Below are 26,113 nucleotides of genomic sequence, written 5' to 3' on the forward strand. Positions count from 1 at the left end.
CAGTTTTGAAATGACTCATAACTGACACACAAACTTTTATTGTAAAGTACAGTGACACAACCATAGCCTCCCAGCTGGACAACTGTCTTAGAAGACACTGAGGACAACAACAACAAAAAATATGAATTACTGGAAATCACGTATTATAACATCATGGCTTCTAGCCCATCTTCCATGAACTTCTTATAGAGGGCCATGAACTTAGCCACAAATGCTTCCATGTGATAAATGGCCTTGCTGCCGAGTTGTAGTCGGTGTTCATAGAAAGCTGCCATCTGTGCAACCTCTCCTTTCAGTTGCCCATCACAATTGTTTAGAAGTTCAGACAGAAGGCCCTAAAAAGAGCAACACAAAACAGCATTTAAAAACCACAGGATTTTGTTCTTTTGAAAGCCACACCTCCAGAATGCTTACAGGTAATATAGTCATTCAATAATCTATAAAGCCACTAGGTGCAAATTTGGCTTTTCAAATGACAACTTCAGATTTGAAAGAAGGGAGAAAAACATAATACACAGTTATAGTCATCACATTTGAGGTATTCAATATATACCTAGAATCCTTCCCCATGTACAGAATCTGAATGCAAAATGCCATGAATGGTGAAAAATCAAAAAGGTACAAAGTCTCTCCATCAAGCCACAGCTCTATTTAATCCCAGCCTCAGATATTTTTAAAAAATCAAACGTGCATTACCTTTATTATGATTTCTGGAGGAATGCAATGAGTTAAAAGTTCATAAAGTCGACCACGAACTTCAAGCAATCTGTTGAAATAAAATGTTAGGACACTGTTAAATTACAAAGTCAAAAAACTCACTTCTGAGAATAAGAAGTTCCATTAAAAAAACTTTCAGCTATCCAGTGCTAACTTCTAAAGAATTTACATGAAATATTGCACATTTTTATCATTTTCATGTCCACTTTTAGACAGTTTCAGACATTAGCATGTTCACGTCTACCAGCTCAGTTGCTTTTATTGCTCTTGCCTCTCTGAAATGGTATTACATTCTAATACATTGTCTCTTAAATCAGCATTTGCAGGAGCACTCTTTCCTCAATTCACATAAGGGATGTGATTTCCATCTTTTCCTTTTCTGTGTGAAATTCAAGATATGAAGGATGAGAAAATATCCAGATAATGGGAAACTAGAAAAACTGGAGGCAAAAAATATCACCAGCAAAATGTTTCCAACAGGAAAAAAAAAAACAGAAAAGTGAATACAAAACTTTTTGAAATAGTTTTAAGACAATATTTCAAGCATTCACAATGCCCAGAAATAGCATTGTATGAAGGTTTGTATATAAGATAATCTAGTCAAAGAGTGATTGTCCCGTGCATATTTTAGAAATACATGATGCTCAAATACAAAAAGCATTTCTACATAAACAGTGTGATTTCCAAAGTGACAATAGGTCCACTTCATAGAGGAAACAGAAATAATGGGGGACCTGCTGAACACCTACTTTGCCTCAGTCTTCCCCCAAAAAGAAAACTGCTCAACCTACCATAGAAGAGACAGAAAGGAGGTAGAAGGGAGGGGGGTTAAATTGAGCAGATCTCAGTTCTGCACCCACAAAAGCTGCTATAGTCTAAACACAAATGAACCATTCTAAAAGTGAAGTACAGTTTTTGGACTGTAGCTTGCACAGGCCAGCAGAGATGACAGGGATTCTGGAAGTCATAATTTAAAAAAACTTTCAAAGATCAAGAAGAAAGTAATAAGGGGACAAACAGGATGGAGACTCTTCTCTCATTAGAAAAAACACGTATTTTCATTAACAGCAGTTTATGAAGTCCTAAGTAAGCATCTATTTTTCTGTGCCAGAGGACACATAGGAAAAATCATTCACATTAAAAAGAACAATTTAAAGAGATCCATGTTGGCGATTTCGAAACCTTTATTGGCATATAAACGGACAACAACAAAACATAGGTACAAGCCAAGCGATGATCAGAGTAAACGTAAAATAGGGGATACACTCAACAAATAGTATCATAGGTAATGGGTTAAATTGGAAATTTCCAAAAGATATCTTGCAACGGCAGATGTAATCCGCGGGCAAGAATCATTCAGGAAAAAGGATAGGGAGTTGGGCAAAAGAGAAAGCCACGGTTCGAGAAACAGCTTTCTCAGAGATGAATGCGCCGGGCAATGAAATAAAATATGGTCCAGGGAATCTGGGAGGGTATGACAGAAAAAGCAGAGCCTATTTGCACGGGGGATCTTAGCGAATCGGCCTGCATGAACCGCCGAAGGGAAGATATTGAGGCGAGCTAACATAAATGCTCTTCTCTGACCAGGGTTGGTCAGTGAAGAGAAATAGTTAGAAGTGTGTCCTAGGGAAGGAGGAAGACTGAAAAAAAGGGGAGAACAAGTGGGGTTTAAGTCAGCTGAAAGTGACTCAAGAGATCCATGTTTAAAACTGAATCCTATATTGGACTAGAATTTGAACAACATATTCTCCTACAGTGGAAGCTCTTATACTACTTTAATGAGATTAGTAGCAAAATACACAACTAACGGTATCACTCATTCACAGGTGTAAAAATTAAATGCTCCAAATTCACCATGACAGGCTGTCATTCTGTTTCTGCCAATGTGACGTGTCTCCAGCCAGTCAAATGTTTGGCAGACACAAGAATGTTCAGGCAGCAATGTATCACTGCCAACCCCACTGCACTTCATAGCTGAAAGGGTAAAAAGGCTTTACAGCACTATAGAAACAAACAAACTGCTCAGTTCCAGCTCGAAATACCTCATTGCACAGAGCAATTTTTTTTACAATAGCTCAGTTCATGGCAGCATTAATGAGAAAATTAATTAGGTGTCTCCTAAGGGAAAAAAAGAAAAAGAAAAGAGGAGGAAAGTGTTCTTTAGCCTACAGCTATGTACTGCAGACAACCTGCTTACAAGCACCTTCAAGATACTCCATTGTGAGGTTCCAAGATGAGTTTAAACTGAGTCTTAATATTAAAAGTTACTGTGTTTTAATGGAACTCTTTTTTTCTAAAACAGGTTGTGAGCTGTCTCAGGTTCTCCACCCCCTGGACAACTAGAAAAATCTGATCCCACAGAATCAATTTTAAAAATCCTGTAAAGTGGTAAGCCTGAGACATTATTGAAGGAGAAACTATTTTTAAAGCACACTGATCTAAACAGCCATGAAAAAGCAGTCACCCCACTGGTTAAAGGCTTTGTCCTTTGTAGCCAGCAATTTCTTGAAATCATCAGGGAGAGGGCCAACATAGCCTCTTGGAGAAAATCTTCATGATCTGGGAATAGCCACCTGGAAAGCACCTTCTCACATCCTTTATTAGCCAGTTTGCCTCTGAGGGTAACAGAACCAAGAAAATAGCTTTCTATCTGAATCTTGAAGCCTGGACTACCTGTGTAGGAGAACATATACAAACCACCCGAGCCCAACACTTCACATGGATTTTTTTCCAGTGGGTGCATTCCACCATAATGTACTATGATGTGGAAATATGACTGTTCTCTGAAATGAGCTCAGTCACCTGCTATAGGCACAACAATTCAGCTTCTGGATGATATCGGTATGTCTAGACCATGGCAGACATCTTGTGGTCCTACAGATATTGTTGGACCGTAACTCCAACACTAGCTACACTGGCTAGAGCTAGTAGCAATACAGTCAAGCAACACCTGAAAGGCCACATGGACCCCGCTCTGATACTTTTTGCATTCTGCAACATTTTTTTAATGTCAGAAAATACATACAACAAAAAACACCACCAACCACACTCCAACTGGCTTGCTTACCTTTGGGGAGTCTGTTGACTAACAATGGCATTTGCTGTCTCTCTCAAATACACCTCCCAGTCAGTCTCAGAGATGTCTTGATCAGGAGTGAAGGGGAGCCTGCACAGTATGCAATAAACAACTGCTCAGAACACCTTACAAACTAAACTGCCTCTTCTACCCATTCACCGTTCTTGACTTACTGTTGCACTCTGCATGCCTCACACATCAAAAGGGCCTTTCGGAGATTCCTGCCAGACTTTTCTGCAATCCTCCGAGCCAGTTCTTGAGGAAGAAGCAGACCTTCTTTCTTACACACACTGGACAGTACTGTGGAGATCTAGAAAGTTAACAAAACAATTTGTAGATGTGTATCACAGCTTGTTTTTCAATTACCTCAGCAATCTACATGACGTTACAAAGCTTGCAGAAGTCAAATATGAAATTTGCCATGCAAATCAAGTATGTAAAAGGAGATCAATATGTAGGCAGAAGGACCAGCTTCACAAACAATTCTTGGTGGCTGACAGTAACCACTTTCAGTTCATCTCATGGTTCACTTACATTGGCTGCCATAAGTACAACACGCATTGCACCATCATCCCTGGGTAACACATAGCAGCAATATAATTATACAGTGGTGCCTCGCTTAGCGATCGCCCCGCCGAGCGATGAAATCGCTTAGCAATGGGGTTTTGGCCATCGCCAGAGCTATCGCTTAGCGATGGCCCCTATGGGGGGAAATCGCTTTGCGATGATCGCGGGGAAGCGATCATGGCAAAGCGACCCTTTTTGCACAACTGATCGGCGGTTTCAAAATGGCCGCCAGAAAAACAAAATGGCCACCTGCTGTTTTGCCTCGCTTTAGAGGCACCGAAAATGGCCGCCCCTATGGAGGATCTTCGCATAAGGTCAGTTTTTAAGCCCATAGGAATGCATTAAACATGTTTTTATGGATTTCTATGGGCTTTTTAAAATCACTTAGCGATTAAATCACTTAACAACGTTTTTCCTGGAACGGATTAACGTTGCTAAGCGAGGCACCACTGTACTCTGTGTGCAATTTTCCACTCAGATTAGATTTAGATTAGGCATCCTTCAGTCTCAAGACTATGGTAATGTGCTCTGTATGGAGGACTTGGAACAGCATCTGCTGTGGCTAAGAAGACCAATTTGAGAGCAACAATCCCTTCCACACGGAAGTCAAATACAATCTGTCCCCTGTCCAGCTCCCTGATTTTGCTGCTTTCGTGACTGCCTCTTTGCCTTGGCCTGCTGGATAAGCGTCTCTTCAAAATGGGAGAGGTCATGATGCACCGCCTGCCTCCAGGCTGAACACTCAGATATCAAGGTTTCCCGTTTATTGAGGTCCATTCCTAAGGCCTTCAGATCCTGCTTGCAGATATTCTTGTACAGTGGTGCCTCGCTTGATGATGTTAATTCGTTCCAGCGAAATCGCTGTAGAGCGAAAACATCGTCAAACGAAATTTTTAAAAAACCCATTGACATGCATTGAAAACCGTTCAATGCATTCCAATGGGCTGAATATCTGCTTGTCCTGCGAAGATCCTCCATACGGCAGCCATTTTCTGTGCCTGCAAAGCGAGGAATCCGTCCTAGAAAACGGCGGGGCCATTTTGAGCAGCCGGCGGCCATTCTGAAACCCGACGATCAGCTGTTTTCCGATCGTCGTAAAGCGAAAATTGGTTCCCGAAGCAGGGAACCAATCATCGTTAAATGAAAAAAAAAACATTTAAATCATCTTTTTTGCTTGTTTGTTTTTACATTTTTCTAGACTGCCCATATGGCCAAATGGTCACTCTGGGCAATGTCCAGGCTATTTCATGCCCCACACTCTACTACCTCACACTGCAAACTTTGTTAAGCAAACCCCAAATTCTTTACAACCCACATCTTTGAAGCGAGTACCTGTAAACCTAATTTTGATGGATTACATGCATGCAACACGTAACATAGTAATTCACCAGTGATTACTTGGATAGCATGAGTAAGTCAAGGGAAGAATCAAACAAAGAATTCTAAGTCAGACAGCATTACACAGAATAAGATATTGTAGTTGCTTAAACTTTGTACTAGGTATCCATTTGCCTTTGTTTTGACTTACATCTCCAATGCTGGGGGCAGGCACTCGCACTGCCAGGCATCGGCTCCTGATAGGTGCAATGACTTTGGATGTAGAATTGCAACAAAGAATTAATCTGCAGGTGGCCATGTACTTTTCCATGGTTCGTCGCAATGCATGTTGGGCATCTTTTGTAAGTTTGTCCACTTCTGTCAACAGCACCACTAGAAGAAAATGAACAAATCACCCTTAGCCACTTTATTGCTGAATAAATTTTAATGCAGTTTTTTGTTTCATATACAGTGGTGCCCCGCATAGCGACGATAATCTGTTCCGGAAAAATCGTCGCTATGTGGATTCGTCGCTATACAGAACAAAAAAGCCCATAGGAATGCATTAAAACACGTTTAATGCGTTCCTATGGGCTAAAAACTCACCGTTATGCGAAAATCCTCCATACGGCCGCCATTTTCGCTGCCTGGTAAGCGAGGAATGGGCGTGCAAACACAGCGGGCGGCCATTTTTTTTACCCGGGGGCCATTTTGGAACCGCCAATCAGTTCTAAAAACATCACTATGCAAAAATCAGTAAGCGAAACAGCTTACCGATCATCGCAAAGCAATGCTTTACCATTTAAAACATCACACTGCGATCGCAAAAAAATAATCACTATGCGGATTCATCGTTAAACAGGACGCCTTTTATGCGGGGCACCTCTGTAAATATGTGGATCAGTTTTAGTGCATCTACCTATCCATGGCTCAGAGATTCCCTTTCTAGACAACATTTGGGAGTTGTGTCCCCCCCCCCAGCAAACCTAAGTTTGCCTAAGTATTACAACCAGTTCAGCATTTCAAATCACATCTTCCCCTTTGAAAAAGCACAATGCTAAAAAGAAGATATGGACTTAATGGAGATGGAGGAACACACAAACACTCAGCTTCATTTCTGCGGCTAGAATGTAATTTACACTTATTTCTGAGTGCTATGGGAAACAGCTTCCATGCAGAAACGGTTTCCACAAAATTTTGAGAGCATACACGTTACAAGCTAAGAGCTTGAATTGACACTTTTTTTTGGTTTTCAAACAACCCTGCAACTTTCCCTTTTCACCAACAATAAAAAAAGCCAGTTCAAACTACACAATGAAAGGGCCAGGTAGAATTGGTGGACTGGATGATGCGCTATTTAAAGTAATATTGTTAAACAATTGACTGATACTGTTATGAATTTCTCATATTTAATATTCAAAAGTAGCAGGCTTAGCAATATCATTTTTGCCATAAATAAATAAATAAATACCATAAACAAAAATTGATTTCACCAGATTACTGAACATGTACCACCCATAGGACATGATACTGGGAAAATGGCTTTGACTGTTGTAAAATCTGTGGCATTCGTCAGATGAGTTTTTTGTTTACCAGGACTCCCAGGTTTCTGCAGCTAGAATGCAAGTGCAAGTCTGTTGAGCATACTGTTCCTTCAGCATGGTGGCAAGCGCTTTACATAATACATTATCTGAGCTTTTCTGTCTCGGATGTCCCCATCATCTATACTGGATGGGCTGAACGAAATCCCCATTCCACCCCCAACCAATATGATATCAGTCACTGATCAGAGACAATGGGAAAGCTGTCACCTTCTATCCATCATGGAGTAGGAGGTAGGACTTCAGGGAGCTTTCTATAGCATATGGGAAAACCACCACATTAGAGAATATATATGTAAGGGAACAAGATATTTACAAAGTGAAGTTGTATAAATCAGAGTAAATTGCCACTAATACTATTCACATTCTTGGCTGTGTGCCAAGTTGCACCAATGACTCAAGACCAGGGATGTGAGCAGTATTTTCTTACTTAGAAGCAATTCACACCATGATCAATATAATTACATTCAACTTGGCATAAATCCCCTACGGAATTCTGACCTTTTCACCAGGATTATATTTTATTTACCAACCTTTAAAATCTCGCTGAGTACTTGTCTCAAGCTGTTGTGATTGTGCTACCGTCTTCAATAATTCCTGAATCACCACCCGATCACTGTTTCCTGCATCACTGAAAAAAGTTTAGATAAGAAAATTTTTAAAAAATGTATTCTCCCTTTCTGTGACATATTTTAAAAAAAATGATCCTGTGTAAATTTAATCAGAAAAGTACCACCATGGATTCAATGTAGCATATTCTTGTGCAAACATCTGAGCTTGGAAAATTTATTTTTTGTTTGACTACAGATCTTAGACTGTGTCAGCTAATATGGCCATAACTCTGAAACATGTGCATAGGTACACTATATGTATAAGCATCTATAAAAATCTCCCAGATTGAAGATCCATAGGAACTCCCAAGATTTATAAAGCTACATACTAGCAGAGCTCTATATTTGCTTCAGTGCAAAGTAAAGTTGCATGCACCATGGGGACATGTAGACAGAGCTGTCAGCAATATCCAGAAATGTGGGAGAACAGAACTCTTTCTGAAGAGTATCGAGTCTCCATTTATAAGAAGCCACTGGACTGGAGAATAGTTATCTATGCATAAAATAGGGACCTCTTATCTGCAGAGTCAGTATCTATGGTTTCAGCCGTCCACAGTCAGTGCTGCTGCAACCCAGCTTACGGTGCACACCACAGAGCACATTTGCACTTACCACATCCGCTCACCCTTCTACATGCCTCTTGCTCTCTTTAATGGGTTTGATACTATGCTTGGTTTCATACATCTACAAATGGGCATGAAATCTATCCCCAGCAGAGATGGAGGTCCTTCTGTAGGTATGTATGCACCTCTCTATCTATCCATCCAATCAGGCTCCCTGCGGAAGCAGTAGGCTAAAACAGGACAGCAATTTTGATTGGGCAGATTTGCTCCAAGGACCTAGTGGGCAACACTTGCTATTCCCATCAACAACTGCAAACTGCTTGAAGATGTTTAATACTAGCAAAATGTCTCTTTGAAATGCCCATTAACTGCAGCCAAAATCCATGATCACAAATTATCACCAACTTTTGGCAGTGGAGTTTCTGGAAGTGGCTTGGGAAGGGAGTGAAAACAATCTTGGGGGTTGCCTATTCATGGATTAAAAGCTAGCATCATCCTAACTAGCATGCCAGGTACCAGACTGGGGGTGGGTGAGCTACAAAAATAAGCTTCATTATATACTTATTCTAAAACATCTTTGAGAATAATGAACATAAAAACAGTTGGGGGGCACACTGGGAGGTGAAATACAATTGGATGTTTAAGTTGCCTTTCCCACTTTGTGCCTAAAGTCAGTACAGTGGTGCCTCGCTTAGCGATTGCCTCGTTTAACGATGTATTCACTTAGCGATGAGGTTTTTGGAGCGATCTTGCGCTCCGTTTAGCGATGTTTCCAATGGGGAAATTTCGCATAGCGATGTTTGGGACCTTGCTTCGCTTAGCGATGACAGTTTAGGTCCCCCTGTTTCACTTAGCAAGGTTTTTGACAGCTCCCTTTTCACTATTTTTAAAAGGTGTTAAATTGTTTAAAAGGGGTTTAGAGTGCTTGAAATCGTTAGTGCACTTAATAAACCCTTTGTTAACCAAATTTGGCTTCGTTCTGATTCTTTTTGAGTTTTTGGTGATTTTTCTTCTCCTCTATTGAAATGCATTGAAAAGGTTTCAATGCATTCCAATGGGGGAACTGCGTTTCGCTTAGCGATGTTTCCTATGGCGATTTTCGCTTAAGGACGGTAATCTGTTCCCATTGGAATGGATTATCCGGTTTTCAATGCATCTCTATGCGAAAACACGTTTCGCTTAGCTTTGTTTTCCCATAGCGATGAATTTTTTGGAACCAATTAAAATCGTTAAGCGAGGCACCACTGTAATTCTTTTAAATTCTTTCAAGGATAAGAATAAAATGACTCATGGTAAAATATTAGCTGTTCAGTGGAGAGATTCTCTCCCCCAGAAATTAGATGTACAGTGGTGCCTTGCAAGACTATGTTAATTCGTCCCGTGAAAATCGCTGTCTTGTGAAAACATGTCTTGCGAAATGCGGTTCCCCATTGGAATGCATTGAAATCCATTTAATGCGTTCAAATGGGGACAAATCGTCGTCATTTTGCGAAAATCACCCATAGAGAAACCACTTTGTGAAGCACCGATCAGCTGTTTAAATCGCTGTCTTGCGAAAAATGGATTTGAATTAATATGATTAAGAATGAAAATAGAGAAGTCTTAACTGTCTCCAGGTCTAGAAACCCCAACACAATCTGAGGATACAGTCAGGGGACTTTGGCCCAAAGGGGCTTGGTTTTTATATTTCTAACATCACAATCCTACACATCCTTACCTTGAAGTAAGTTCCACTGCACTTTTTCACTGACACCAACAGAAGACTAAGCTCTGTCTGCACAACTCCAAATCACAACATGGCATATACATAGGAAGGAACTCAATAACATATAATTGTCAATGGTTTCAGAAGCTTAAAATATCATTTTTTAAAATTACACTACAAACCAAAATTATTTATGTCTTAATCTCCAGCCTACAAAATATAGTCACAAAAAATGTTAATTCAAAAATGGTTCTTTTCAATGAAATACTGTAATTCTCATTGTTTAAGGAAAACTTCCTTGCAGCTATAGTTTGTTTGAAACACACTACTGCACATTTCTGACGGCCTGTTATTACATAAAATGAGCTGACTACCAACTTACCTTGGGTTAACTTCAAGATGATAGTTGCTTGCAATAGTGCTAATTTCAATTTTCTTTTTGGAAGGTGCCTGAAAAGAAAGAATACAGACTCTGAGGCCCACTTTTAGAGACTTAACAAACATCACTAAATATTCCAATATTCAGTGTAGGGATTTCTAAAACCAAACACTGCTACCTGCCCAGCATGACATGATTTGAAGTAATTTGAAGAGTTCACAGTGCCAAGGCCACAATGCACTGGGCAAATGGCTAAAGAAAAAGGACCAGCAAGTGGAGTGGAATACAAGAAAAGGAGAACACCAAAGGTTCAAAGACACTAACATTCTAGAACACATAAACAGAAAGAGACAAGAGATGTTAGTATAGTATGGTTATTCTTTCATTGTCAAAAAGAGAATTCCAATACATCTAAAATATCCTTGTGCTACTCTTATACCTAAATTTGCAAGTTATGTAGAAAACACATGCTCTGCATGCAGAAGGGCTCAGGCTGATTCTCTTAGTATTTTCAGGAGCCTAGAAAGCCATTCAGTTATCAATGGTACTGAGAAAAAAGGAGCAATGATCTGACTTAGTATAAGGCACCTATATTCCTGCAATTTAAGCAGAAACCATTCAAAAGGGTAAGACTGTGGCTAGATGGCCTGTACCCACTGCTCATTCTGCTGTGCAGGTGAGTGCTAACTGCTCATGGATAACTTGAGTGTACTTTCCCATCCTTCACTACCTTTAAACTGAACTCTGTTTAACATCTCTTCAAAATTTTCAAATAGAATATTGGCTTTTGTAAAGTAAACTGCATGACCACTCTAAACTGTATAATACCAAGGCAATCGCCAAAATCCTCTTTTTTTTTATTATTTAATTTATATCCCACCTATCTAGTCCCGAAGGACTACTCTAGGCGGCCAACAACAACGATAAAATACAATAGAATAAAACAACAAATTACAAAACAATAGAGTAAAGAAACGATAAAGAAGGAAAAAAAAGAAAAGAAAAAAAATCAAAAGTAATCTGGTGGGAAGGCCTGCCGAAACATCCAGGTCTTTAATAGATTCTTAAAGGTGCCCAGCGAGGGAGCTCCGCGAATACCAGGAGGTAAATTATTCCACAAGCGAGGAGCCACCGCCGAGAAGGCCCTATTTCTTGTTTTCTCTTTTCGGGCCTCCCTCGGCGTTAAGCTCCTCAGCCTCACCTCCTGGCTCGCCCGTGTGATCCGGGTAGAACTTGGTGGGAATAGGCGTTCCGCCAGGTATCGAGGCCCTAAACCGTTTAGGGCTTTATACGTAAGCGTTAACACTTTGAAGTCGATGCGGAACCTGATGGGCAGCCAATGCAATGCAGCCAGAGTGGGCGAAATATGTTGGAATTTTTTCACTCCACTAAGTAATCTGGCCGCCGCATTCTGCACCACCTGTAATTTCCGCAGCAACCTCAAAGGAAGCCCCACGTAGAGCGCATTACAGTGGTCTAATCTTGAGATTACAAGCGCGTGTACTAAGATGGTGAGCGCCCCCACTTCCAGGTAGGGCCGCAGCTGGGCTATCCGCCTGAGGTGAAAAAAGGCGGTACGGACCACCGATGCCACCTGTGATTCCATGGAAAGCACCGGGTCCAGATGAATCCCCAAGCTGCGTACCCCATCCTTTGCAGGGAGAGTCACCCCCCCAAAAGAGAGGGAGTTTCCCAAATCCCCGACTGTGGGAGGGCCCACCCTCAATACTTCCGTCTTGTCCGGGTTCAGCCTAAGCCCGTTCTCCTGCATCCATCCCAGTATAGTCTCCAGGCAGCGCTGAAGGCACAGGACGGCTTCTCCTGCAGTTGGCAAAAAGGAGATGTAGAGCTGCGTGTCATCCGCATACTGGTGACACGAAGCACCACACCCCCTGATGACCCCACCCAGCGGCCTCATATAGATGTTAAATAGCATTGGGGAGATAATCGACCCCTGTGGAACCCCACAATTGAGGCTCCACGGGGCCGAGACTCTCTCCCCAAGCTGCACTCTCTGGGGACGGTCCTCCAAGAAGGAACGGAGCCAGGACAATGCGAGGCCACCTATTCCCAACTCGGAGAGCCTCCCCAGGAGGATACCGTGGTCAATGGTATCAAAGGCCGCTGAGATGTCGAGGAGGACCAACAGGGACACTTTGCCCCTATCGGCCTCCCTCAATAGGTCATCACACAGGGCGACCAAAGCCGTTTCTGTGCCGTGGCGCGGCCTGAAGCCCGACTGGAATGGATCCAGGGCATCTGTTTCATCCAGGAGCGCCTGAAGCTGATCGGCCACCACCCTCTCGACTACCTTGCTAAGGAAAGAAACACTGGCGACGGGCCTGTAATTGCCAATTTCGTCCGCCGCCAAACTAGGTTTCTTCCTGATGGGCCTAATGAGTGTGTCCTTCAGGGCAGATGGAAATCTGCCCTCAAGGAGAGACCCATTTATTATAGCCGTGGCCCATTCCGTTGTTAGCGGCCTGGCTGCTTTGATTAGCCAGGTCGGGCAAGGGTCCAAAGAGGAGGTGGTGGCACGACAGCGGTCAAGCGCCCTGGAAACAGTGTCAGGCGTAACAGGCTGAAAGGTGTCCAAAATCACCGGACAAGACGGAGCGCTGGACATCTCAGCTCGACTCACTGTACTCAAAAAAGGTGAGAGGTCCCGGCGGATGGCCTCCACTTTTGATTTAAAAAATGCTGCAAATTGGTCCGGCGAAAAACTAGGGGGAGGCCCATCGCCCGGACCAATTCCGGAAAGGTCGCGTACTATACGGAATAACTCCGCCTGCTGGTTGGACGCCTCGCTTATCCGGTTAGCGAGGTATGATCTACTAGCAGCCTTTACCTTAGCAAGATAAAGGTTAGTAGCGACCCTGACAGCTATCCTGTTAAAATCCGTCGGGACCTTTCTCCATTTGCGCTCTAGCCGTCTCCTGACCCGCTTCCTCGCCCGGAGGTCCCGGTTAAACCAGGGAGCCAGGCGGTCTCTGCGGCGGAGAGGGCGTTTAGGTGCGATCATGTCAACAGCCCTAGTCGCGGCAGCAAACCAGCCATCTACCAGAGCCTCGACAGGAGCGCCAGCCAGGTCAGCCATAACACCTCTCATGGCATCCTGGAATCCAACCGGATCCAGTAGCCTTCGAGGGCGGACCATAACAATAGATCCCTGCTCCCTGCAGGGGGGGAGAGCCATTTTAATGGTACACTTTATTAGGTGGTGATCCGACCATGACAAGGGTACCGACTCAAGGTCAGTCACCATCGGACCACACTCACTCCCATTGGTAGAAAAAACCAGGTCAAGTGTATGACCCCCCACGTGAGTGGGGCCGTTGACATGTTGGGACATGTTCAAGAAGGCCATGGTCTCCAAGAACTCAAGAGCTGGACCAGAGGTCTCCGCCCCCGCGTGCACGTTGAAATCCCCCAGAACCAATAGGTTCGGGGAACCCAACAGTGCCGCGGAGACGAAGTCTCTTGGTGTTCATCTGACCTTTGCACTACTTGCCATGGCTAAATGCCAAGGTGCCTGGACATGTCTTGGTTGTGCAATCAGCCACATGCCAGACATGTGCCAAAATACATGGCTGAGCCTCAGCATTAGCTATAACAAACTCCACAAATATGAGCATCAAAAGGATCTGGTTATCATTTATTTATTTCACTTATATCCCAGCTTTCAGCCAAAGTAGTGCTCAGCTATAGTTCCTGCCCTTTTCATCACGCCTGGGTCCAAATATAGAAAACAGGCATCTCTGTTAAACACCCAAAGATCTGTAAAATACTAAAGTGCAAATGCAAATATACTGTATATTGTACTATTGTTTTTACATGTAAAATTCAAACAACCACATTTGTTATGCACACTTTGAAGTTGCTTTTACAGTATTTCAATTTCATATAATTTTTTTTAAATAAACACATCAGGGACCATCTGAAAATAAAGCAAACAAACAAAGAGCAAATTGAAGGGAACGTATAATCAAGGTATAATCCTGCAACTTCTCTTTTTTTTAAAAAAAAAAGTGCAAGCATTGTGCCACTGCTAATTAGAGAAACTAGGAATTAGAACCCTGAATTGGATGGCACTCAAAAAACATCTGACAACTGACAACACCAAGTTCTAATCACTGGACAAAATTCTATTGTAAAAAGTTGTGCTGGTGTAAACCAGACCTGGCACCAGAAATATTTTATTTAAATGAACTGAAAGTTTCCTATTCTCCTTCCTTCGACTTCAGGCTTTGAGGCTCCCTTTTGTTCCCAAGGGGAAGCCTTGGGAACCTTGGAATGGGGGGAGGTTTTAGCAGTCAAAATTTACAGCTGTTAGTGCCTAGAACCGATGGGCCTTGTCTATCCCACATTTAGAGGGTATCAAGGCTGTGGAAGGCTGGGTGAGAGGTAAGTGACAAAACACCTCTAGACTGGACAGTACTGTAGATTCAAGTGGCAGGAACACACCCTGAATTTTAAAGAGGAAAAGACCTCATTCAAAACCACTAGCAGGTCTTCAAAACCTTAACATTTCCATCAACCTTTTCCCACCAAGTTCCCATTTCCAGCTGTCATGCAGAGGTTAAACAGCATGTGGAAAAAGATGAATCCAGCAGCACCTTGACGCAATGATGCTATGAGATTGGGAACAAATGCTGTGGCACCATCTTCGCAAAATGGCTACTGAACTCTGTACAAAATCAGAGAAGGTCGGCCCCAACGTAGCCATTCAGAAAACCACTTTAGAAGAATATAATAGTTGTCAGCGCTGAAAGTCATTGGAAGATCAAGGACAATTAACAGAGCAGCATTTTCCTGCCTCTCTTCTGACAAAAGCCATCTCACAGAGTAACAAAGCTATTCTGGTGCCAAAATCAGGCCCAAACTGTGACTGAAAGGTGCAGAATATCACTTCCTGTTGAGAGCCTGCAGCTGATCTGCAAGCCTGGAGCTGATCACACAGAAAAGTGCTTTGCAAAAGAGAACATTCACCATCACTGATTAAGTTTCTTGGGGACCTATGAAGGTTTCCTAAAAAATGATGACAATATTGCTTCCTTAAAGGATGCTGGAATCACTCTGTCTCTTAAATGAGAATTGGCTACCATGCAGACCTAATGAACTGTCTGCACGTTTCCAGATGTAATCAGTCATGAGGGGGAAATATCATACAAACATGTGAGCAGCTGAATGCTAAAAAGGGCCCTGTCCATTTCACAATAATCAGACAAAATCTGAACTGATATTTTAAAAGCATACTCACATTCTGTATGCAAAGTTATTTTTATCAAACACATGCTTACTGTTACAATCTGATGTTCAATCCTCAGCTTCTCCACTCCAGAACCATACAGTTCTCTCAGCAGACACATTATTCTGGTCTTTTTTCCAGCTCCTGATGGACCATATACTAATAGATGAGGAAAATCACCACACTGAACCTGTCAAATGGAAAGCAATAAAATTAAAACATAGGAATGGTTTCTTTGGGTAAGTCAACATGGTAAAAAAAAAAAAAGAAATTTTAAACATGATACATATTTGGATATATTCTTTCCCACCCAAGTTTTTTTTAAAGGCCACCATATTTACCCATGAGAGAGCAAACAAATGTAACATTGATGATCATGTATGGTGTGAGGTTGGAGCAGCCCTGATGCACTAAGACTGTGTCTTCTTGAAGCCAGATTGCTATCTGCTTAGACTTCATTTTTAAACAAATTTTACCTAACTTTAAGTAACAGAACAAAAATGAAAGCATAATACAGAAAGGTGAAAACATGGCTATTTCTTCAACATAACAGCAATGCACTGAGATGACAGTTTTGCTGCGAGGCTGCACATTGCTACTTGGAAGAAAGCCCAATCGAAAGGTTATAGCTCAGCAACAAAAGCACAAGCTTCACATACAGAAAATCCCAGATTCAGCTCTGGCATCTCTATCCAAGTAGGGCTTAGAAAGAGTCTCATCTGGAATTTTACAGAGTTGCTGAGGATAAATGAATCAATGGCTTGAGTCAGTATTAGCTTACTATGGTCCTAATGAGATCAATATTTAAGCAGAAGTTAATGAAAAACACCAATTCCAAGAACAATGGAGACTAATACCTTTATCAGACCACTAAAATATTAAATACAGGAGAGATTGAGTTGGGATTTTTTCTTCAGGCAGAGCACTGCTGAGCTTGACAGGATAGGAAGAAGCTATTCTGTTTCTCCAGCTCTCCCTCAAACTCTGCAGTCCCCAGCCTCATGAAGGATCTGTCTAGACTTGAAAGCTGACCTGTGCTTAATAAAGGTATTACCCACCCTTTTTTTTAATAAAAGCTCTTATACCTAAGTAGTCTTGGAGTCAATACTGGCATACTGTAGTTTCCAAATTCTCTTTGTTAAATGTTTCATAAATCTCTTACAATAAATATTCTGGGATTCACTCAACCATCCTGCCAGGTCATGGGCATCCCCCTTCACACCCTGGGGTCCCTTCATCTAGCTCAATTTCAGCTAGAGTTACTAGAACTTGCATTCCAGAACCAAGTCTGTCTTGGCTCCAGGGAATCACTGAGTCACATGAATAACCTCAAGCCCAAAGTGGGGTCATTCTGGGTTTAACAGAGCAGTTGCATATTTTATGGTAACAATACCAATGGAGTTCCTATTTCATTTTTGACCTGATAAAAAGTTCTCAACTGTGCTGGCAAATTAAGTAGAAATAAGACAGTCACTCTGGGATAGTTTAACGTTGCATAAACTCGACCAGGCAATAGTACCTTGTGTTGCAGGAAACAAGGTCCAAAAGGAGGAAATGGCAATCACAAGTGACTGACAACAAACACTGAGGCTTAAGCTTGCTTAAATGTAAATAATTGCACGCATGAAGGCATGGCATAACTGCACATCTACATAAACATCTCTTAAAGAATGTTGTATGTTAAGCCAAAGATCAAACCAAAAAAGGCAAAATTTCAGTTTGCTTTACAAAGCAATTGAGCTCTGATCACACTACTGAAACTGTCCCACTAGCCCACAAATAATTCTTTGTTTCCTAATTTAGATCAGACTGCATACTTAACTTTGTATTTATTTTCTAGAATCAAACTACCACAGTAATGTATGTCTTACTTGCATCCCATATGGAGTACAATACTGTAACACACTCAGCATGAGGCTCCCTTTAGAAAGTATTCCTTATCTTCCTTGGATTTAACACATTGCAATTAAACTGCTGACTAGACCCTGTTATTAAGAATAGAAATTCATTGCTATGGCAGTTTCATTGACTGACTACCTGTGCATTTCTGGGCATAATTCAAGCTGCTGGTTATGAAATCCTATACAGCTTGAGTCCAGGCTATCTGAAAGACTGCATTAAACCAAATGAGCCTACATGGATCTTCATAAGTCTTTCTTTTTCCACCACTACCCTCGCAGGTATATCTGATGTGGATACAATACCTTTCCCCTTGTTGTTGAAAAACATTTTAAATGCCCTTTAAACTGTACTAATTCAGTGCTTACTTCAACATAATCATTTAATAGTATTTCTGTACTTTAGTTTATTGTGGATTTCCTACCCGTGCCTTTAAAAGCTCAAAATTGTAAGGCACTGTGGGTCCTGCAAAGGAAGAAGACATAATCTAATTTAATTAAGACACAGAAAGAAAAGTACTCAGAATCATTACACTTGATTACTGGAGACACATGTAGAAGGACTCAAACCTATTAGCCCTCCTTACCAATTATTGCTGTTGTGAATTGCCACAATTTTAGGAACACAAAGAAGTGTTTTGCAATGAACCACATCATTGGTTCACCTCATTCAACACTGCTAGGGAGACAAGACACAGCATTGCCTAAAAGTTCTTATAGGCAACTTTCCACCCCTGTCTGGGACTGTTTATCTTTTATCACCCTTAACCTTTCAGTTAAAATGTTCAAACTACACTTTTTACATTGTCATGTGCCTAGTGGGTCAGCTTCCTGTTTTTAATCAGTTTGCTTGTATGCCCACATGCAAAAATATATCTCAAACTAATGATGCTCTTCATGCATCCAAACAAAATCCTTCACAAGCAGAATACCTACACGTGTGTCAATGTACTTAACAATCAAGGACTCCTCTTATGTGTTCGAAACAATCAGGAGCAGAATGCCACAATCATTTCAGAATCTAACACCGAGTATTAGAACAGAGTGTTAGAAAAGATTACAGCTGAACATGTGCAAAGGGTCGTTCCTCCATTTTAGCTTCAACCCTTGAACCTCATTCAAAAGTGAGCCCCTCCCCCCAGATGCGGCATAGGCTTTCATGAGCTTCTGCTTTCTTGTTAGCCACATCACGAAATATAGCCCCAAACCGTAAATATATTTACAGAACACTGTGGATGCTTAGACGCCTTTTTTTGCTCGTTTGTTATGATGTGCCTGAGGCTTGGCTCTGAAAAGTAAAGAAACTGGTAATCTGGTGTTATAGCGCGCAGAGGAAGCTACAATTTAGGAGCAAAACATTCTCAAATGAGCTGGAAAGCAGGAGAGAAGCAGCAACAGTATCAAGAACTGAGCCCGGGACCTGGCGAGGCACCCGAGCATGTGCAGAATGCAGGCGGAAAAGACGCTTTTCCCCTTCCTTTCTCAGAAGCCAGGAACCCGGCCGCTGCAGCCTCTCACCAGATTGCGAAGCTGCGCTGCTTGTTCCCGGTGATAATCTAGTTTGCTGAGGGAGCTCGGCCGATACTTGTCCACCCAGAGGCTCATGGCTGCGAATCAAAAGCTGGAAGAAAGAAGCGGGTTGGGGGGGGAGAAAAAAAGCGCGCGCGCTCCCTCAGTACGAACGCGCCGCCTCCAGAATTCCCGCCCGCCAGACGTAAACACCGTTGCGCGGGTGATGTAACTAAACAACGCATGCGTACGCTGCACGAGCCCTCCCTTAAAGAAGTTCGCTATTAAGGGCTTCCGGCATTTGGAACCACGCCTTTTTTTTATGGTGGCCGCCTTGGGACAAAAAGAAAAGAAAAGAAGACTGCGTTGCGCGCGCAGAGCAGGCGAAGAAGAATAACAATAGCGTCCTGCGCGCAATATGCAGAGGAGCGGTTTGCAGCGAGGCGTCGCGTTTCTCCAACGATGTTTGTAGAGTTGCAATTTTCTATATATCTTTCCTGAGACTAAGTGTGATGCAGTAGTTAAAAGGGCTAGATTTGGGAGCATCCAGGTTCATCTCCCCTGTCAGCTCTGCAATTCAATGATGACGTAAACCAGCAACTCTCCACCTGAGATACACCTTTACGGCAAGCAATACAGGATGATTGTACAGTAATGTGAAATATGGAATAGTATTTATTGAAATATTTGTTGCACTCAGGTCATTTCTGACCTATGGCAATACTTTTGAGGTATATAACATGTTCAGGGAGTGGTTCACCTCTGCCACGCTGTATAGTGAGTTTCTATGGCCAAATGGAAATTTGAACCCAAGCGTTCTCAGCCCTACTCAACTAATCCTAGCTATTAATTCAGTGCTAGTTAGAAGTTAACCATATTAGATAATTAAGCCCAACATATAAGAGATAAGAGGATATGTTTCATAGAGCAGACTTACTAGCAAAGTAAGCTGAAAGAGAATGACCAGCCTGAAGCCACCCAAAGAGTTTTGTGATTAGTAGGGGATTTGAACCTTGATCTCAGACTGACACTCTGCTAGACACTAACCCTGCTGGCTTTCTAGAACCGTGAGAAATCGTGTTCAACGTAAGGTTACTACGGCTAAGAAAGCACTATACTGCCCCATTAAACAGAGTCACAATTTAGCATAGTGTAAGGAAAGGTGCAGAAAGGTGGAGACCATGGCTTTCTTTAATGACTCAAGCCACCCCATCTTCCACTTTTTCTTTCATTGTGGTATTTTCCAGTGAACTTGTGTTCTGTGGATAAGTCTAAAATAGTCCCTGCCTAATTATTTCAGCTTCTGTGAGAGTTCAGGTTTGATTTGATCTGGCGCAAACTTCCTTGTTTTTGAGGCAGTCCATGGTATCCATTAATTGTTTTCCTGTAACACCACATGTTGAAACTGCCTTGATAATTTCTGAGAAGCTTCTTTTTCAAACAGGACATTAGGCCTATCAAAGCCATGAAGACCATCAGATTGGCCTTCTTTCCAGTTGAGCACAATTTAGGTGTCTTTAAAGTCTGGGTCTGGCAGGTGGGACCTCCAGAATGGAGAATTATGGAATGTGTAGTTTAAAAATTCCAGAAGACATATCCAAGAGATCCAAGATTTGTAAACTTAGATTCAGGATACTGAAAGATGAACAGGAGAATATCAACAGGATAGATCAAGTGTCAGGTGGATACAAAATTGGCTACAGAATCATATTCAGAGGGTAATGATTAATAGGTCCTTCTCTAACTGGAAGGAGGTAACAAGTGGGTTACACCAGGGCTCAGTCCTGGCCCTGGTGCTCTTCAATATTTTTATTAATGACTTGGATGAGGAAATGCTTGTGAGATTTGCAGATGATACCAAATTGGGTGGAATAGCTAATCCTTAGAAGACAGAAACAAAATTCAAAATGATCTTGATAGGATGGAGCACTGGGTCAAAAGCAACAGACTGAAATTTGACACGGATAAGTGCAAAGTACTGCACCTCAGGAAAAGAAACCAAAACTACAAAACTACAAGCGAGAAGGATCTTGAAATTGTTGTAGATCACAAGCTAAATATGAGCCAACAGTGTGATGTGGCTACAAAAAAGACAAATCCTGTTTTAGGCTGTATTAATAGAAGTATAGTTTCCTAATCCCGTGAAGTTCTAGTCCCCTTCTGTTCAGCACTGGTTAGGCCTGACCTTGAGTATTGTGTCAATTTGCTAACAAAATCGAACAAGTTCAGAGGAGGGCGACAAGGACGATCAAGGGGCTGGATTGTCCTTGCCGCCTGTCCATATGAAGAAAGGCTGAAAGTGTTGAGCATATTTAGCCTTGAGAAAAGAAGACTGAGGGGTGATATGATAGCACTTTTCAAATATTTGAAAGGCTATCATACAGAGAAGGTGCAGGATCTGTTCTCAGTCATCCCAGAGTTCAGGACACACAACAATGGACTCAAGTTAAAGGAAGCCAGATTTTGGTTGAATATCAAGAAAAACTTCCTAACTGTTAGAGAAGTATGACAATGGAACCAGTTACCTCAGGAGTTGGTGAGTGCTCCAACACCAGAGACATTCAAGAAAAAATGTCACTTGGCAGATATGCTTTGATTGTCTTCCTGCATTGAGCAGGTGGTTGGACTTGATGGCCTTGTAGGCCCCTTCCAACTTCACTGTTCTATGATTCTATAACATATTATTTATCCAGGATAAAAGAAACTGTAGTTTGAAAAGCTAAACCAAAAAGATGCAAGAATGATAGATTCCTTTGAAAAACAATCCTGGAATAAGAAACCTGGATTTTTAGTGAAAGTGGATTTCAAAACACTAGGAGTAGATAGGATGCCAACAAAACTATTTCAGAACATATAGAGACTGAAAGGACCTGTCAAAATTATTTTAAGAATGTGCCAGCAAATAAGGAAAAGCAAACAATGGCCCAAAGGCTTGAAATGTTCCGTATAATTCTAATCCCCAAGAGGGAAGATACCAACTATAGGACTGCACAGTTATTTCTCATGCAAGAAAAGTGATGCTCAAGCTGTTGCCCAAAATCTTTCACCATATAATGAGAAATTCCCAGTGTTCAAGCTGGATTCGAGAAATGGTGAGACAGTGAGGATCATGTTGCAAAGATATATTGACTACTGGAATGTACAGTACCAGAGAATTTCAAGATGATCCATCTATGCTTTATGGGCTTCTAACTGTTTGGCTCATGAAAAGTTATGGATTATTCTAAAACAAATGTGTGTGCCTCCAACATTTGATTATTCTAATGTATAATTTATACGGTGGAAAAGAAGTTCTTATTTGAATGTAGAGAAACTGAATGTTTTCCTATAGTCAGTGGTGTTAGACAAGAATGTATTTAATTTCTCTGTCTGTTCAATCTACGTATAATGCAAAATACATAATATGGAAAGGTGGGTTAGATCCAGATGAAAGAGTAGTGAAAATTGGTGGACAAAATATCAATCACTTAAGATACTCCAGTGTGTGCATCCCCAAGCCTCCATGGCCAAAGGGTTATCATCAAAGGTATTTGGTTGGGTTGGTCATCAGTACACTGGAGAGCACCTTGTGCAGACAACAGGAACTTTATTATAAAACTGTATACATATGACCCACTGGCTTTTGCAAGACATTTCAACCTTAGGACTTTAATACGTCTCACTGCTCTTTCCTACCTATTAGGGTTTGATTTCACCCCTGAGGGGATAGACCAGAGTCTACCAAATGATTGCCCTCACCCCCAGTCTCTGAATGGGCAACTCTTTTTTCTGTTCTCCTGTGCATGGAGCTCTTGTAATTTTTGCAGTTGTCTTTCCCCTCTCCAGCAATGAAGCTGAGGCAGGGCAGAGTTTACACTAGCGGAGCTGTTCTAGACTGGTGGAGCAGGTACAAGCCACCTCCTTATAGGTACAGTCTCAGGCAGGTCTAAGAATCCCTTTAACTAGCCATGGTAGACTCTTTTGGCAATGGGTCCTGAAGAAGGACATTCTGTGAGGCTGGTGTAGTTGTAATAGAGGACCTCTGGGCATCATGGGCCATCCTGGAACTCTGGAGCATCATTCCATGCATCCTGTTTTTATCTCTTCATTGCTTTCTCCCCTCACTGACCCAGGCTCCTCTCTTTTATAGCTTCACCCACTTCCCTTCTCAAAAGTCCCCTTTCTTTCCGAATCTCAGGACCCTCCAGTTCTTCTGCAGCCATTGCAGTGCTTCATTGTGAGGGCTCAGCCATTCATGGGTAAATCTCCAGGTAAAGGATGACAAGCATATCCCTCTTCCTGATCACAGTTCCTGGGGGGGTTGTAGAAGGTGTCAAGGTTGGCCCCTTGCTCTGGGACATCAGCCACCCCCTCACAGCAGGTGAAATAATATTACTGACAGAAAGCAGAAATGGTTCTTGATTAAGGTAAAATAACAAAGTGCAAAAAACGAGGCCAGCTGAATATTAAGAAACAAAAATAATTACTACAGAAGAACTCCACAACTTTTAAGGTTGACAGTGAACAATTCAATCATCAATCCGAACAGAGACTATAGCCAAGAAACTCGAATAAGACAGAGATTTGGGAAGACAGCCATGAAGGAAGTTGTTGTTGTTGTTTAGTCGTTAAGTCGTGTCCGACTCCTCATGACCCTATGGACCAGAGCATGCCAGACCCTCCAGTCTTTCACTGCCTCCCGGAGTTGGGTCAAAATGAAGGAAGTAAAAAAGATCAACTATAAGGATGTGACACTGGCAATCAAGGCCAACGTCATCCACTCTATCATACTTCCACTTGCTTTGTACAGATGTGAAAGCTGGACAGTGAAGAAATATCACAAGAAAAAAATGATTTTTTTCAAAATATGGAGCTGGAGAAGAGGTTTTTGGATACTATGGACTGCCAGAAAAGCAAACAAGTGGATCCTATTTTAAATCAAATCTGATATCTTCCTCAAAGCAAAAATGATGAAACAGATTTTTGCATTTTGTATACATCGTGAGATGAGACTTGCTGGAAAAGGCAATAATGCTGGGAGAATTTGAAGGCTGCAGAAAGAGAGGAAGATCAAATATGACATGGATTGACTCAACAAAGAAAGTCATTACCTTGAGTTTGCAAAAGTTGAACATGGGGCCTCTTGAAAGTTGGCATAAGTTGGAAGGAACTTGGAGCCACATAAAAACAACAAAATGACACTTTATAACAAACAAACAGACAAGGTAGTGGTACAGCTATGCAGCTGAAAAAAAAAGCCAGAAAAAGAGTGGTGCAAAGTACAGATTTTGTATTCTGGAGATGTATGTTAATTCTGTTCAGATACAAAATTTGCTGCATTGGCAAGTCATTGCCTCCCAGTCTGGTCTATTTTTATATTTTTTCCTTGCATTACTCATCAGAGCAGGGCAGAATACAGAATAGATAGTATCAACAGGATTAACCATCTCAAGGAAGTCAACCATGTGTATGCCACGTGGCCATGACAGAACTCAGTGTGAGTACATTTAGAGATTTGGTTGAGCAAAAATGGAGGTATTAAAATTAGCCTGCTTTGATGGTTTGGTGTCTGTCAGCTGTCACTCTAGTTTAGAATGATCTTCCTTCCTCTCCCCCCCCCCCCATCACCATGGCTGTATGGCTGCAAGTGAATTTCTTGTGTTACCAGAGGCCAGACTGCCAATTACAAGAGAAAATCAGCCCTTATTAACTGACAGATGGTTAGAAAGTTGACATGTTGATGTCATACCAATGAAATGAGACAGTAAAAAGGAAGAACACTGATTGCACGAGACAGACTCTATTTTAATATGTATTGGGATCCCAAATTTTGACTGGTAAAAGCAGTACCTCGCCTTGAACAGCTTTGAAGAACCCACCCTTAGTTGCTTCTGAAAGGAAGGTGAAGGAACAAGGCTGGGGTTAAACATATAAGAGAAGAAGATATACAGAGCATGAAGCAAATACCCAGAAGGGTGTACTTGTACAGTGACAGGACTATGCATTTGGCCAAAGGGTCGAACTGTAGAAAGCAGCAAAGTGACTCAAGGGACAAGACCAGAGAGAAAAGAGCAGCAGCAATGATTAAAGATTAAGCTGGAGGATCAAAATCAAAGGGATGCCACATGGAAAAATATGCATTCGACTGAAAGTGGGAAAATGAAAAACAAGGGTGGGTAATGCCCTTGTTGGACAGTAAAATATGAAAAACAAGTGAGTTTTTCTAATAGGACTCGTCATTGGGCTGATCATTGCAGACCCTGGCAGGAGGAGGGAACAAAAACATTTACCCACCCCTTTAAGTTCTGTAATGTCCACCTTGAAGAAAGATCTTTCTGGACTTGAAAGTTCACCTGTTTTTAATATTTCAGTCTCTAATAAATATATTGCCCATACTATTTGATTTTGGATTTTGTACAAGAATCACATTGTTCTTTTGTTTTTCATTTGAATGTAGGAAGAGAGCATGTACAAGCATATGAGAGCCAGCAGGGAGTTAAGGCCAAAATAAGAGATGGAGTGAAATAGGTGGGAAGCCGGAAAGTGCTGATAGCACAGCAGCAGGCTACTGAGGACTAGATCAGAATGTGGCAAACCTGAAAATGAGATTGAAGGAAAGTGAAAGTCAAACTATACATTGTAGGCAACCCATAATTAGAGCTGAAATAATGTTAAAGTTGCGATTTAGGCACTTTTGTTCTTAGCAAACCCAGTGTTTTGCTCCTGAATATCAATCACAGAATAAAAGATAATTTGCAAACTACAAGAGTTGAGAAGGCACCTCCAGTGACAGACATTTTCAGCAATTAAGGAATTGGTTGTTGTTGGGGTTTTTTGGTCTCTTTGGCCATGTTCTGAAGGTTGCTCTTCCTAACGTTTCGCCAGTCTCTGTGGCTGGCATCTTCAGAGGACAGCACTCTGTGCTCTGGTGTAGTTGGTTTAG

General features: G+C 41.7%; 1 protein-coding gene across 1 annotated transcript; it reads right to left on the reverse strand.

The window, feature by feature from the left end:
* Nucleotides 1–18: 18 nt before the first annotated feature.
* On the reverse strand, nucleotides 19–19,457 carry RFC3 (replication factor C subunit 3). Its single transcript, XM_020783851.3, has 9 exons — nucleotides 19,201–19,457; nucleotides 15,837–15,974; nucleotides 10,540–10,607; nucleotides 7,812–7,909; nucleotides 5,889–6,070; nucleotides 3,967–4,103; nucleotides 3,785–3,883; nucleotides 697–766; nucleotides 19–335 (listed from the first exon to the last, which is right to left on the reverse strand). The coding sequence occupies exons 1-9, from the start codon at nucleotides 19,285–19,287 to the stop codon at nucleotides 144–146; spliced, it is 1,071 nt and encodes a 356-aa protein (XP_020639510.1). The 5' UTR covers nucleotides 19,288–19,457; the 3' UTR covers nucleotides 19–143.
* Nucleotides 19,458–26,113: the final 6,656 nt, after the last annotated feature.

This window comes from Pogona vitticeps, chromosome 3 (assembly GCF_051106095.1).
Source record: "Pogona vitticeps strain Pit_001003342236 chromosome 3, PviZW2.1, whole genome shotgun sequence".
Taxonomy (NCBI): domain Eukaryota; kingdom Metazoa; phylum Chordata; class Lepidosauria; order Squamata; family Agamidae; genus Pogona; species Pogona vitticeps.